At 50.7% G+C, this 15847-nt stretch overlaps 1 protein-coding gene across 4 annotated transcripts; it reads right to left on the bottom strand.

Annotated features, from left to right (window-relative positions):
• Positions 1-2247: 2247 nt before the first annotated feature.
• On the bottom strand, positions 2248-14275 carry FBXO27 (F-box protein 27). 4 transcript variants are annotated; one of them, XM_060651056.2, is made up of 6 exons: positions 14164-14275; positions 13538-13920; positions 13271-13382; positions 13093-13188; positions 9190-9325; positions 7615-8222 (listed from the first exon to the last, which is right to left on the bottom strand). In XM_060651056.2, exons 2-6 carry the CDS (start codon positions 13887-13889, stop codon positions 8055-8057), a joined length of 864 nt encoding a protein of 287 aa, XP_060507039.1. In that variant the 5' UTR covers positions 13890-13920; positions 14164-14275; the 3' UTR covers positions 7615-8054. The 4 variants fall into 4 exon arrangements, with proteins under 4 accessions (XP_078294572.1, XP_060507039.1, XP_060507038.1 ...); XM_078438446.2 differs by lacking the exons at positions 7615-8222; positions 14164-14275 and adding an exon at positions 2248-2406 and having other exon boundaries at positions 13538-13987; XM_060651055.2 differs by lacking the exon at positions 14164-14275 and having other exon boundaries at positions 13538-13987.
• Positions 14276-15847: the final 1572 nt, after the last annotated feature.

Below are 15847 nucleotides of genomic sequence, written 5' to 3'. Positions count from 1 at the left end.
CTTTATCCAGTGAGCGGTCTGGAAAAGATCCCTCGCATTCTGAGGACAGCTGCATTTAGTAAACAAGCTGCCTTCCAGAAGTTCATGCATCAGGAGAAAGAGGAGGGAAGTGGATTCACTGTGAGTTCATTGTTGCAAACCACAGCTGAGAAAGCAGAACACAAGTCGACAGCTGGGCGACATTCCCCGCCCTACAGGGGTCCAGAGTCCAATCTGTTAGGAGTGCCCACAGGGGTCACAGTCCTGGGATATGACCTTCCCCAGCTTGCAGCCTTTGGCAGGGATCACAAGCTAGGACTGCGTTAAAAGTTCGTATCCGCACCAGAAAGAGAGGGCTGAGCAGTAGCTTGATTTTAGACAGTTCCGCTAAAAAAGAAGCCTTTTCCTGTGGGCATTCTTAGGTGACCCAGATGGTCCAGCCAGCATCCAGGATGTTTGCCCAGCTTAGGGTCCCACGGAGGGGCGTCTTAAATCTGCCAGCCTCCCAGAGTTAAGCCCCGTTCCTTGAGGGCATGCCTGCTTTCCACGGAGCACAGTTCAAGCCGAGAAGGAAACAGTCCACAGCAGACAATGTCAGGTTTTGGCTTAGAGTCAGGTCCAGGCAATTAGGATCTGTGAATTCAGGAATCCAAAAAAGCCCGAGGCTTTTCTTTGGCAGAGGCAGAGCTCTGTGAAGGAACCCGAAGATCTTGTTTCAAGTCCAAATGATGAGAAAAGCTTCCCTAAGCCTTTGGTACCTTATCAGTGTTAGAGCTCAAATTGATCTACTCGAAAGGATACACTCCAAGGCAGTGAGAAGACAGGGAGCGCCTGGGTGGCTCAGTCGGTTGATGCGTCTGACTTTGGCTCAGGTCACCATCTCCCGGTTCGTGGGTTCGAGCCCCGCGCGGGGCTCTGTGCTGACAGCTAGGAGCCTGGAGCCTGCTTGGGAGTCGGTGTCTCCCTCCCTCTCTGCCCCTCCCCCACCCACGCTCTGTCTTTCTCTCTCTCAAAAATCAATAAACGTTAAAAAAAAAAAAAAAAAAAAAAAAAAGAGCTACCAAGACATGTAGAACCTTAAATGCATTATCACTAAGCAAAAGAAGCCACGCTGAAGAAGGCTACATAACTGTATGATTTCAGCCATGACATCCTGGAAGGCAAAACAAAGGAGCCAGTAAATGATCAGCGGTTGCCAGGGGTGAGGCAGAGCAGTGAAACTATTCTGCACGATACTATAATGTGGATACACGTCCACTACTGCGCGTATCAGTGTACGTTCATCCAAACCCATTCAACCCACTCAACGCATGACATCCAGGCTGAACAGTGGACACTGGGTCATACACTCGTGGATTGTCACAAGAGTCCCTCTCTGGTGGGAGTTGTTGGTAGCGGGGGCGGGGGGGGGGAAGGTGGGGGCTGGCCTGTGTGCGGGGAGAGGATATAGGGGATCGGGATCGGCGCTTCCTGCTCAGTTTCGCTAAGAACCTGAAACTGCTCTCAAAGAAAAATTCTGTTTAGGGGCGTCTGGACGGCTCAGTTGGTTAAGCCTCGGACTCTTGATTTCGGCTCAGGTCGTGATCTCGTGGTTCGTGAGTTCTATGCCGACAGCGTGGAGCCTGCTTGGGTTTCTGTCTCTCCCTCTCTCTCTCTCTCTCTCTCTCTGCCCCTCCCTCACGGGCTCTCTCTCTCTCTTTCTAAATAAATAAATAAATAAAATGAACTTTAAACATTTTTCAAAAAAAAGAAAAATTCTGTTTAAAAAAAAAGAACTAACAATCAAACAAACGCAGAATAAAGACTTTTTCAGGTATACGATATATACGTGTGTGTGTGTGTATGTGTGTGTGTGTGTGCACCAGGCTGGAAAATCAACAGCCACGGAGGGTCGGGCATGTGATTTCCACAAGGCCTCATCAGCAAGCTAAAACTGTTCCACATGTTATCTGCTTGTAGACTGAAGATGGTCTCTATTTTCATATTGTCTCCTTTTCTCCAAAGGCTCTCATAGGCCAAAATTATAGCAAATATCATTTACGGAGCCTTGTACTCGTTCTGTTTCCAATACCCCCATTGGCGGCAAAAACAAGACAGTGTCTCTCACACACACACACACACACACACACACACACACACACCTTGTTTTTTGTAGCTTTCCCTGACCCGGATAATCTCTCCAGCGTATATTACAAGCATATGACATTATATTGTTTCGTATTCTCTCACGAGATGGTCTGTGGGGTGTAGGGGTGCAGGCACAAGGGGAGACAGAGGAGAGGCTCAGGAAATCAGTTTATTACACTCACAGGTCCCAGAGACAGGAGGTGTGCCGCACAGGGCCGCATGGGAAAGACACAGTGTGGCCAGGAGGCGAGAGGCGAGACCCAGGTGGGGGAAGGTTTAAGCCACTTTTGTTGGGGTGTCCTGGGGAAAGACAGGGCAGGATGAACCATTTGGGACTGGTCAGCGTGCATGATTTCACGACTCAGACTACAGGGGTGGTTCCTAGTTGCCTGGCACCCAGCCCTGGGGTGGTGAAGCAGAGGAATATTGCCCCCGGGGGTGCTGGAGCCACACGGAGGAGGTCTGGCTCTGGATTGGTTTGTTTTCCTACCACAGGCAGGCTCCTGTAGGGTTCTTTGTGGTCTCTAAGAATCGGCCAGGAGGCACACTGTCTCCCCAGTCAAGAAGGTCTTTTAAGCCGTCAAGCTGTCATAATAAACAGAACACACACACACACACACACACACACACACACACACACACACGGGTATATATACATATACGTAGACATTGATCATTGATTATTTTAATCATACATCCAGATGAAATGGCCGTTAAAATACAAAACCATTTTTCAAATTTCCCTTTTTCTTTGAGATATAATTGATGGATAGCATTGGATTATAAATTTTCCCCCCTTTCCCCCACCTCATTACAAGTTTACTCAAATCCCTAAAAGTAAATTCAGCACTGGGGCGCCCGGCTCGGTCGGCAGAGCATGCGACTGTTGATCTCAGGGTCATGAGTTCAAGCCCCATATTGGGCTTGGAGCCTGCTTGAAAGAAAGAAAGAAGGAAAGAAAGGAGAGAAAGAAAAAGAAGTGGAGAAAGAAAGGAGAGGAAGAAAGAAAGATAAGGAGGAAGAAGGAAAGAAAGAAAGGAAGAAAGAAGTAAAAGAAAGAAGGAAAGAGAAAAAAGGAAGGAAAAAAGGAAAGGAAAGAAAGAAAGTGAAAGAAGAAAGCAAATAAAGAAAAGAAAGCAAGCAAGCAAAGAAAGAAAAAGAAATAATCTAGCATTTAATTCAGCATTTACCAGGTTAACATCACGGCTGCTCAGAGATCTGGGTGGGGTAGGAGGGGCTGCTGTGGCCTCCAGGCTGAAGGGCTGGCAAGTTTCTTTTCCATGGTGCTCCCTTGGGCTTACCTAAAACTTTGATCCACCCAGGGAATGGATGTAACCAGTTGTCCTCCCACTTAGAGGAGAACACAAGGCAAACTTTCAAACCTTTTAGTTCAACTAAAGTCTGTCTTTGGGGAATTTGGCCCCTTTCTCCTCCCACCTAGAGTAGACAGCAACTACAAACTAACATTTACTGTCTTTTTTTTTTTTTTTAATATTTTATTTATTTTTAAGAAAGAGAAAGAGAGCACGTGCAGGGGAGGGGTAGAGAGTGAGGGGGACAGAGGATCTGAAGCCGGCCCTGCACTGACAGCAAAGAGCCCGATGCGGGGCTCAAACTCACCAACCGTGAGATCATGACCTGAGCCGAAGTTGGACGCTCAACCGACTGAGCCACCGAGGTGCCCCACGTTTATTGGCTTTGACCCCAAACTCATCTGGGGGAATGTTTGGGCCTTTTCTCCTCCTGCCTGGGAGAAAGTGGGAAACACCCAAGGCATCACCAGGCTGAGTCATTTTCTTCACCGTGGCTGGCACCTGCCCAAGTCAGTGAGGGGATCCTGTGAGCCAAATCCCCAAGGGTGGGACCTATTGTTTTAATTCCATAGGTGGCTTATCTCTTACAACAGACATCACCTAGGTGTCTTCATCCCTCACTCCTCTCCCTTTTCCCCAGATATTTTAGTCAGGATCTTCAGCCCCACCGCTGTCACCACCGTGCATGTGTGTGTGTGTGTGTGTGTGTGTGTGTGTGTGTGTGTATGTGTATATAATCCCAAGATGACCCTCATGCTCAGATATTTGCCAGAAACGCTCCTGAAACTCAGTATATAGTTATACTCCCTCCTGAGACCGCAGTGGTGTAATTGCACGCACAGCTAGATAATAAGGGGGAAAGACAGACAGCCTGGAAGAATCCATGTGCCGGTTCCTCGTGTCCTCTCCCTTCCCTGAGGGGTCACACAGAGTGTACTCCTGACCTAGCAGGTGTGTGATATCCAGGGAAGCTCATCAGAGATTCAGGACCCTAGGGTTTCCCAGGGTTGGGGGGGGTCCTGGCTCGTACCCAAATTCCAAACTCCCAGAATGAAAGCAAGCATTTACCATAAACCATACTAAATATTTGTGCAATGAGCCACCCTCACCGGTTAGGTAATGGCAGGGAAAACTTCCAAAATTCACTTTCCCAGATGTCAGCCATGAGCCAATGTTGCAATCAGGCTTCTCTCTCTCTTAATTAATTAATTTTTTTTAAAAGTTTATTCATTTTTGAGAGACAGAGAAAGACAGAGTGCAAGCAGGGGAGGGGTAGAGAGAGAGGGAGACACAGAATCCGAAGCAGGCTCCAGGCTCCGAGCTGTCAGCACAGAGCCCGACGTGGGGCTCGAACCCACGACCCGTGAGATCATGACCTGAGCCAAAGTCAGACACTTAACCAACGGAGCCACCCAGGCACACTGCAATCAGTCCTTTTTAAGGGGAGGCCAGCTAGGTTAGCTCTTTGGGGGCAGTCACTGAATTGACATGACCGTCATGGTTTGCATTGCTATATTGTAGTCTTACAGGAGAATGACCTCATACATAGAGAATACACACTCAAGAATTTTGCTGTGATGATGAAAATGTATTAGGTGTTTCAGGGGCAAAAAATCTTTGTGCCACACCTACAACTTCTCTGTTAAGTTTGAAGTTGCTGCAAAATAAAAACATATTAAAAAAATAATATGGAAGAGGGGAGAATCCATGGGGATGTGTGGATGGAGGACTGGCCATAAGCTGGTAAAACTGTTGCTGGGAGATAGATACACAGAGGTTACAATACTCTTCTCTTTGCTTTTGTTTATATTTCAAATTCTCCGTGACAAAATAAAATAAGCGAACACTCTGTCGGCAAAGATGCCTTTAAACATGGTTATTTCTGGGGGCGCCAGGCTGGCATAGGGCATGTGATTCTTGATCTCCGGGTTGTGAGTTCAAGCCCCACCTTGGGTGTAAAGATCTCGTTAAATAAATAAGTAACTAAATAGGGGCGCCTGGGTGGCTCAGTCGGTTAAGCATCCGACTTCGGCTCAGGTCATGATCTCACGGGTCGTGGATCCAAGCTCTGTGCTAACAGTGCAGGGCCTGCTTGGAATCTCTCTCTCCCCCTTTCTCTCTGCCCCTCCCCCACTCTCACTTTCTCTTTCTCTCTCAAAATTAAATCTTTAAAAAAATTTACAAACATAAATAAAAATAAATAAAAAGATTAGTTCCGGGGGGGGGGGGGGGAACTGCATTGGAGGGCACTTTACATGTCTTCTTGTATTTCTTCTAATACACATACACACTCAGAAAAAGAGAACTACAGATAAGCAAAATAAATACAAAGTCACCACTACCAGAGATCATCACGGCAGTAACCCCGTAACCCTGTAGTTCACTGGCTTTTTGTTGTTTTTTTTTTTAATTTTAAGTAAGCTCTGTGCCCAACGTACGGCTTGAACTCACAACCCTAGATCAAGAGTCACGGCTTGAACTCACAACCCTAGATCAAGAGTCACACGCTCTACTGAATGAGCCAGCCAGGTGCCTCCATAGTTAATATTCTTATTCTTCCGCATATATACACCTACCTACCTATCTATATACACATGCACATTCAGAACGTACTCCAGGATAGAAATAGGTGCATGCACGTGTGTGTGCATAAAGTAGTATCATTTAACTTGGGGGTGCGTGCACACACACACACACACACGTACGTACATAGGTGTATACATACAATATATGTGCCAAAGTTAAATTAAATTATATGGCTGCTTGGGGCGCCTGGGTGGCTCAGTCGGTTAAGCATCCAACTTCGGCGCAAGTCACGATCTCACAGTTTGTGGGTTCAAGCCCTGCGTCGGACGGTCAGGCTCTGAGCTGACAGCTTGGGGCCTGGAGCCTGCTTCGGCTTCTGTGTCTCTCTCTGTCCCTCCCCCACTCATGCTCTGTCCGTATCTCTCTCTCTCTCTCAAAAATAAATTAAATTAAAAAAAAAATTATACTGCTGCCTTTTTTTTTTTTAAAGCAATGGCCTCTACCTTTTCCTTCCTGTAAATGTTTTTCATATTCCTCATATCCAAATTCCCCCAGTTGACCCAAAAATACTCTCTAGAGCTGAATTGTCCAAACCAGTCTTTACTCCAGGCCCACACACTCCATCTGGTCACGACTCTTAGGTCTGTTTCAACCTGTCACAACTCCTTTTTTAAGAAACTGGCAAAAAAAAAAAAAAAAAAAAGCGCCACTTCTGGGCTCGTCTGGTTGCCTCTTTGCCGGTGTTTCCCTTCTATGGCAAGACGGGGCTGACGGCCTGACCCTCCAAGTGAGCAGTTCCGGGTGGGATACGGTGAGACCCACTTCATGTGGATCACATCAGAACACCCAGAACACCTCGGGGCGCCTGGCTGGCTCACTCAGTAGAGCACGCAACTCTTGGTCTGAGGGTTATGAGTTCAAGCCCCACGCTGGGTGTAGAGGTTACTTAAAAATAAAATCTTGGGGCGCCTGGGTGGCGCAGTCGGTTGGGCGTCCAACTTCAGCCAGGTCACGATCTCGCGGTCCGTGAGTTCGAGCCCCGCGTCAGGCTCTGGGCTGATGGCTCGGAGCCTGGAGCCTGTTTCCGATTCTGTGTCTCCCTCTCTCTCTGCCCCTCCCCCGTTCATGCTCTGTCTCTCTCTGTCCCAAAAATAAATTAAAAACGTTGAAAAATAAATAAATAAATAAAATCTTGGGGCGCCTGGGTGGCTCAGTCGGTTGAGCGTCCGACTTCAGCTCAGGTCATGATCTCACGGTTCACGAGTCCGAGCCCCATGTCGGGCTCTGCGCTGACCACTCAAGAGCCTGGAGCCTGCTTCGGATTCTGGGTCTCCCTCTCCCTCTGCCCCTCCCCCGCTCATGCTCTGTCTGTCTCCCTCTCAAAAATAAACATTAGAAAGTCACAACTGTGTTGCCAGTGTGATTACCGTACCTACGTCCACTGTCTGCCTAATACTTTTGACCCTGGTTGAAAATCTTTGTCTGAATCGATGGTTTCCTTGGGGCTCGGGAAATAATACTGTTCTAACTCTTCCGTTCTTTCCTACTAAAACACCTTCTATTGGGGTTTTCTTCTGTAGTTTTCCCTCCTCCACCGGGACAGTTTGTTTTTTCGGACCAAGTAGTAACCAAGACAGTAACATTAGACTCGTATCGAAAAGATCCGAGGTACTTTTGGCAAAATAATAAATTTATTACATATGACCGGCAAGGTAGCCGTTGCGGATATATTATTCTCCCAACGTTCGCGAAACGTTTCAAAGTAAAAAATAATTTTATATACCACACAATCCCAGGGGTCCTTGAGGGTCTCCAAACGTTTTTGAGCTAGTTGACTTTCAACTGTGAGATCTGGTCCCAGCCCCGAAGCTTCAGGAGGTGAAGTTTGCCACCCAAGGTGGCTGGAATCTTCCCAGCCACAAGGACAAGATTCTACTTCAGAGATGAGGGGGGTGCCCAAAAGGGACCAATGAAACCCCCGAAGCAGAAACAAGAGGAGACAAGGGTAGAGGGGGGCTGGGGTTGAATCAGAGGACCTCCAGGGTGAGGGTGAAGAGCCCTCTCCAGGACCAGCACTCCTGGGTGCTCACCTGTGTCGTCCCCCCAGCCCTACAACAGCAGTAGGTAGATGTGATGGAGGAACTTTCTTCCTTCTAGTAGTTTCCAGAACCTGAAGAGGGGGCCCAGCAGGACCCTTGAATGGATTCTAGAGTATCCAGGATGCCAGGAGGTACATGTCCTTGGTTCATAAGAAGGCCTGGCCAACGGTCCCAGGTTCTGGAAGGCATAGGTCAGGTTGTTTTGCAAGGATAGCGCTCGACTAAGACAGACGGGCCCGCACGACCACGCTGGAGTTGGTCACACGAGCTCCATAGTGACCCGCCCAGAACTGCGTGTCCTGGCCCCAATGTTCGAAGGACACAAAGCGGACGCCTATCTTGATGTCAGAGAACACGTGGGTGACCTGCAGGTAAAGGAGAGATCAGCCCGTTGTGCCACGGCCTTCTTCTCGAAAGCTGGGAGTGGGGCTCTCTGGCAGATGGAATCACACGGTTCCTCATTCTAATTCCCGTCCCCTTGAGCCTGGGTGGGTCTGTCTGTAACCCGGAGGGTGGCGGAAGTGATGCTAAGTGACCGTCGCCGAGTGAGTGCCAAAGCTGGGTCAGAAAAGGCAAGGCAGCTTCTCTTGGATTCTCTAGAGCCCTCCTCGAGGGATCCTGAGCCACCAGTGAGCAGTCTGGCTGCCCTGAGGTGGCCATGCCACGAGGAAATCCAAACCAGCCCTGGCAGAGACAACGCACACCAAAGCTCTCTGGGACTCGACGAAGCCACCAGCCGCTGTTCACACACACGGGAACCAGAAGCACCCAACAGAGCCCTCCTTATAGAAACCACGAGAAGATGGGGCGCCTGGGAGGCTCAGTCAGTTGAGCGTCTGATTTCAGCTCAGGTCGTGATCTCACGGTTCGTGAGTTCGAGCCCTGCGTCCAGCTCACCGCGGTGGGCGCGGAGGCCGTGGATCCTCTGTCCGCCCCCCCCTCCCCGCCAGCCCCTTCCCCACTCCCTTGCGCATGCGCTCTTTCTCTCTCAAAAATAAACGTTAAATAAAAGAAAGGAAACCACAAGAAGTACCAAAATGACTGCTGTTGACGTAAAGCCACTAAGTTTTGGGGTCATTTGTTACGCAACAGATAACCGTCCCAGGCCCCACCACCCTCTCCCCGTGTCCCTGTCAGAGACTCACCTGAAAGCAGACATTGTTGTTCCACTGCTGGATGGGAACAGGCATAGCAGAGAATTTATCCAGGACCGTCTGGTTGGCATCTAGAAGTTGGACAAGGAGTCGGTACATACAGCCACTGTCGTGTCGGGCTCCCCACCTGTGGAGGGAGGGAGGCCTTGAAGGCTGGACTAGCCCACTTGTCTCTTTGGGTGTCTGCCTGCCTCCCCCACCCCCGAAATGGTCTCCCCATGTATGCAAATCCAAAATTTGCATACACAAATTTTGTAGCACGCCCAGCGTCCCCTGGGAGCTTGGCCCCACCGAAGACCCCATGAAGCAGAATCTGCATTAAACTGAGTGCCCCGGCTGGTCTGCAAGCACATCCGTTTTCTGAACAGTGACCTGGAGCCCTGGTCTTCAAGGCACCTCCTCCCGTGTTATTAAGGTGACGGTGGAAAGTGCTCTTTCTACGTTTAAATGGTGGCAAAAGATGTACCGCTGTCCAATGTATACACCGACATTTTATTTTTCCATTTTGTTTTTATTAAAAAAAAGTTTTTAATGTTTATCTGATCTTGAAAGAGAAGGACGGAGCATGAGCAGGGAAGAGGCGGAGAGAGAGGGGGACACGGAATCCAAAGCAGGCTCCAGGCTCCGAGCCGTCACCAGAGCCGGATGCGGGGCTCGAACTCATGAACCGTGAGATCATGACCTGAGCGGAAGTCAGCTTAATCCACTGAGCCATCCAGGCGCCCCTGCATGTTGATATTTTAAAAGATAATTTTCATGTCAGTCATTTAAAACGACCAGGGGAGGGGTGCCTGGGTGGTTCAGCCAGTTAAGTGTCTGACTTCGGCTCAGGTCATGATCTCACAGTTCATGAGTTCGAGCCCCGCATCGGGCTCTCTGCGTTTAGCGCAGAGTCTGCTTTGGATCCTATGTCTCCCCCTCTCTCTGCCCTTACCCCACTTGTGCTCTCTCTCAAAAATAAACAAACAAACAAACAAACAAAGAAGAAGCCAGATACAAATTATATGCCATAGGACTCTCTCTGTCCCGAGTACAAAAATGGACAAAACTTACCTATTCTAACAGAATTCAGGACGGCAACTACTCTCGGGTGTGTAGTGATGGGAAAGGGGCTGGTAACACGGATGTGTTCACTTTGTGATAACTCACTGAGCTGCACACTTAAAATATGGACGCTTAAAAAAATAAAATAAAATATGTACCCTTTTGATGCTAGAAGTCAAAGTTTACAACTTAAGGGTAATGGACTACAAAAATACACAAATAAGGAGCGCCTGGGTGGCTCAGTCGGCTGGGCGTGATCTGGCAGCTCGTGGGCTCCAATCCCGCGTCGGGCTCTGTGCCGACAGCTCAGAGCCTGGAGCCTGAGTCGGATTCTGTGTCTCCCTCTCTCTGCCCGCACCCCCGCCACTCATGCTCTTTCTCTCAAAAATAAACATTCAAAAAACTGAAAAAAATACACGTAAGTTTCTTCCTTCAGAGACTTCACATTGTTCTTAGAATCAGACGTCTGCTCTCCATCTGCCACACAATTTTGTCCTCATGTGATAGTGACGTTTTTATTTTCTCCTGACTTTTTGGTTGCCCTTTCACACTGCTCTATGCCAACCGCATACCAGAATGTGTATTTGAATAGAAATTGATGGGGGCACCTGGGTGGCTCAGTCGGTTAAGCATCCGACTCTTTTTTAGGCATCTGACTCTTGATTTTGGCTCAGGTCAGGATCTCACGGTTGTGAGATCGAGCCCCGTGCCCAGATTCGTGTTGGGTGTGAAGCCTGCTTAAGGTTCTGTGTCTCCCTCTGCCTCTCTCCTACTTGCACGTGCTCTTTTTCTCTCAAAACAAAACAAATAAAAAACAAAAAACAAAAAAAGAAAAAAAAGAAAGAAGAAAAAGAAATTAAAAAATTTTTTTCCTGTGACCATAAAGCTGTAAGCGTTAACATTTTTCCTTTGGGACTGAATTATTACCCAGTAGTGGTTCCCGGCCTTTGCTGTGGATTGGAATCATCTGGAATTGTGGAAAAGCTATTGCATAGAAAAGAATTTAGCCTTGTCCCAAGGTACGGATGGCCTCTGCTCTCAGCTTCTGGGAGGTCATCTCTGGGCCTTTGGAATATCATGGCTGCCGGGAGTTACCTTTGTCTGCCTGGGGACCTTGGGTCATACTGGATACCCTACCAACATGATTCCAGCGCCGGCTGGCCGCATCCACAACAGTCCCACCGTGGCAGCTAGCCACTCCAGAAAGAGCCAACAACGTGGCTTAGGACACGTCAGGCAACATCAGTTGACCAGGAGGCTGAGACGAACCACATGATGAAGCACCGACAGAAATTCTGGTGCTTAGGCGCACTTCCCAGGTCGGCAAGGTTCCATGTATACAGTCACATGGATGTACAGGACAGTAATGCATCCTGACTCCGTGACCAGGGAACAATAGAAGGTCTGGGTTTGGTACTTCCCGTGGATGATGCCGGTTAGGTTTTCCTTGTAATAAACTGTAATTACATAATAGTTTGGTGAGTTCTAGGAGTCTTTCCTGTGAATTACTGAACCTGAGGGTGGTTTTGGGAATCCCCCAGACCTGCAGCGGGCGTCAGAAGTAAGGATGGTCCTGGGGATTGCAACCCTCTAATTTTACAGTCGGCTCGAAACTTCTCACAGATCCTGATACCTGGCTCTCACCCCTAGACACTCTGATTTCATTAGTATGGAGGGTGACCTGGGTGCTGGGAGTTTTCAATGCTCCTGCGTAACACAGAGCAAAATTTGGGACCCGCTGATCATTACAATCAAATGGTACACGGTTGACCAGAACAGCACACAGGCTACAAAAGTTTGAGAACTACCGATTACATTAAAAACCAATTTTATTGTAAATTCCACCCCCTCCCCCCCCCCCCAATGAGATGGATTTGCAGGGCGGGGGGAGTTACGGTGCCTTTAATTAAAAGTGAATTAGGTAAGGCTGAAATTTCAAGCGGTCACTCTGCCTAACTCTCCAGAAGTCTTTACATCCGGGGGGACCACACACTCTAGTGAGGGGCTTGGTTTTTCTGTAAAACTGGTGGACTGTGAGAAAGGGCCAGGAAAGGACAACCATATGATGCTCCCCTCCAAGATGTGATGTGTAGCTGATAATTTTATAACAGGGAACACAGCTGTACCAGATCTGGAACTGCCTCCCTTAAAAACTATCTGGGTCATGTATCCCTTGAAAAGTCTTCAGGTACTCCAGTTTCAAGACCATCACTACAGAGCACGATGAGCTCTGGAGTCGGAGGGGTCTGAGCCTCATGCCAGGTCTCACCGAGCCCTAGCTGTGCCACCAGGGCGAATTGCCTCCTCTTTCGGAACCTCTCAAATGCTCCTGAAACTCTCTTAAAAGATCTGAGGTCTTGAAATACACATTCTCACAGGCTCAAGGCTCAAAAAACAAAACGCTAAAACAGTTCACACTTATAAAGCGCTGGCTATGTACCTGACGTGTAACCCTACCTTGTAAAGATGGGGAAACTGAGGCACACTGTGACTCACCCAAAGCCAGAAAGTTGCAGAGCCACGATCTGGACTTGGAAAGTCTGGCTCCAGAATGTAAACTTAGCTAACTATCCTCCAGTGCCTCCTCCTATGGCAAGGAGCATCTCATTCACAGACCAGACTGGTCTGGGCCAAGTCCTCTGTACTTGGATTCCAATCTGGCATCTTGCAATCCAGTTCCCCGGGAGAGGGGTGGAGGAGGGGAGGGGTTAAGTCATTGGCCTCCCTGATCTTCACTTTATCTGTCAGGGTTTGCCAGAGGAGGCCTAAATGAAGTCACCCGTGCAACGGTCACGGCGCGGCGCAGGTGGTCAGAGCTGAGCAAAGGGCTGTTTTTATCATCATACTCACCAGTCGGAGACACAAATCTCAATCTTGCCACTATCTAGCAGCTCTGGCCATAAGCCCTCCTCCTCCAGGTCCAAGACCTGCTTCTTGCGACACCAGCTAGTAAAGAGGAAGAAAGGTCACTAGAAGAGGCAGGTCTTGCTCACAACGGCCCTGGCCCTTGCGGGGTAGGGGCATTCACCTGAAGGAAGACACGAAGCAGGTCTGCGAGGGGGCCCCAGGCACCGTTGACCTGTTTACCTCCACCACCCAGCCGTCCCCACCGTGCTGCACCATCCATTTCCGGAGGCCTTCTGTTAAATAAAAAAGGCTTGCGCCCAAGTTCCTCGCCCGCCCACCAGCCGGCCGCCGCCTCCCACCGGCTCCGACGAGGCTCCGCCCCCGGCCCCTCCCACCGGCTCCCCGGAGGTAGACCGCCCCCACCCCCCGCCCAGCCTGCGTTCCCCACCCTGGCCGCAGGGATTGCGGATGAGGTTGCGTCCGATCGGTCGGCGCTCGCAGAAGCGGCCCAGGAGGCAGGGCCGGCCGTCGCGGGCGGGGGGCAGGCAGCTGCGGGCGAGCGGCAGCAGGGCGCCGTGGTCCCGGGCCAGGATGAGCAGCCACAGGGCCTGGCCGTCCACCAGGGCGCGCCAGCCCCGACACACCCGGCGGCAGCACCCCAGCAGCGTGCGTGGGGGCACGTGGCTCAGCACCACCAGGAGCAGCTCGGGCGGCAGTTGGCTCAGGTCCAGCGCCTCCTCGGGTTCGGGCTCCGGCGCGGGGACCCGGGCGGGCCGACCCCTGGAGGCCGAGGCGCCCATGTTCTCCACCCCGCGCCAGGCGCGGCGTTGACTGCGGGAGGGAAAGGTCGAGGACTCAGGGGCCCGCAGCCACGGCGGCGGCGCGCGCGCGCAGCCTCCGCCGGCCCCGCCCCCGCCCGCCGCACCCCCGGGCCGCCGGCCGCCTCCTCGGCCCCGCCACGCCCCGTCTCAGTCCCCAGGTGCCGAGCCCCAGGCTCCCGACCCGTCCTTCCCCGCAGCCTCTCCACCCCGCCCCGCGCCCCCCTGCCAGGGCCGGCCAGCCCCCGAGTCCCACCTTGGGTCGGCGCCGGGGCCCCTCGCCCGCTAGCCCTCACCTGTCCCCTCGCACCCCCCTCCCCGCCTCCACCCTTTTACTCGCCGGCCCCTCCCTTCTTCGCCAGCTTTCCCACTCCCCGCCCCATCGTCCCTCTGGCTGGTTGGTCCCCGCGCTCCCCTCCCTCCGGCCTCCCAGCGCTCCCCCGCCCCCAGCCAGCCCCTCCCTCCCCATCCCTATACTTGCCAGATCCCCTCCTTCGCGGGGGGGGGGGGGGGGGGGGATCTTCCCAAGGTGGGAGAACCACGGATCCCGACCTGACGCCGCAGACGGGGGAGGGGTGGGGGCCGCCGGGATCCTGGGTCCGTCCGCACCCTCCCGCCTCTTGGAGTGTCCCTTAACCCGGCCGGAAGACGCCTGGCGAGGAACAACTGCCGTTATTTTGGTTCAGGCATCCGGGCGGGAGGCCCCCTATCGCTTCGACTGCGGTTATTTTGGTTCAGGCATCCGGGCGGGAGGCCTCACGCCCGTTCACTCCTTTAAAAATCCCCATCACCTTTATGGCGGGGCAAGGTTAGCCCCATTTCACAGGCGAAAACAGGTGGGGTAGGAGCCAAACGCATAGCTATCTGGCTCCAAAAATGGGTGTTCTCACCAGAAGTAACTCCAGCCAAGCTTTACGGAGCGTTTTACTACCAGTCGGGGTAGCAACCCCCTGAGGTAGGTACTGCTGTGTGCCCCTTCACAGGCGAGAAAACAGGCGGGCAGACTTGCTTTGTGGTCACCCAGCTAGCGGGTGACAGAGCTGGGATTTGAACCCGGCCAGACTGGCTCCAGAATCCCTTTTAACCTCTATACTAAGTCTGTCCCAGTAAGAGCGAAATGTAAGCCACACATGTAATTATAAATATCAAGAAATAAAACCAGACCTGGATCCGTGTCCACGTGGAGCTTATATGATGAACAGAAGACATAATCAGCAAATTGTAGAGTGTTGGGGAAATAATTGAAAATACAATCTCCTGCCAATCCCGAAAAGCCTCTCCGTAAACAGAAAAGAATGAAGCAGTTTTATCATTAAGCTTTAAGCCAGACTGCAGTGCAGTGGGGCCATGATGAACAATAGATCTGACATGCAAATTACATAGTGTGTTAGAAGGTAATTAATGCTGTGGAAGAATAGACTAGGGAGGGCAATAGGCGCCAGCAGCCCGGGTGGGAGACCCTTAATTCTGAGACGTAAATTGACTATTACACTGGCCTGTTTCTTTCCAGTGCATACATTTTCAATAAACTTTTGATGTTTTCAAACCCGTCCAAAAGTGGGACAGAGTAAGGAGCACCCAGCTCCAGCTCCACAGTTACTCCTGGCCTGTCTGGTTTCAGTTCCACTCCTACCCGATTGCTCCCCCCCCCCCCCCCAATTTGAAGCAAATCCCAGCCATTACACCCTTCTGTCCATAACTGAAATTGTTGTTTTCACGGAAGAAGTAAACTGCGGAAATCTCTTTGATGATGAACTTATGAAAATTGGTTATGACCCATATGTGAGCTCAAAAAGGTTCCTTTTTTTTAAGATTTTTTTTTTTTGAACTTTAAAAACAAAGTAGGATAAAAGGACAACACTGACAAGTCAGATTCCTTCCCTTCCCCAGTTTTTCTCCGAGGCAATCTCTGTGAACTGGAGTTACATCCCAAGTTGTAC

The sequence above is a fragment of the Panthera onca genome, chromosome E2 (assembly GCF_046562875.1).
Source record: "Panthera onca isolate mPanOnc1 chromosome E2, mPanOnc1 haplotype 2, whole genome shotgun sequence".
Classification (NCBI taxonomy): domain Eukaryota; kingdom Metazoa; phylum Chordata; class Mammalia; order Carnivora; family Felidae; genus Panthera; species Panthera onca.
This window is presented reverse-complemented; position numbering and strand designations above follow the sequence as displayed.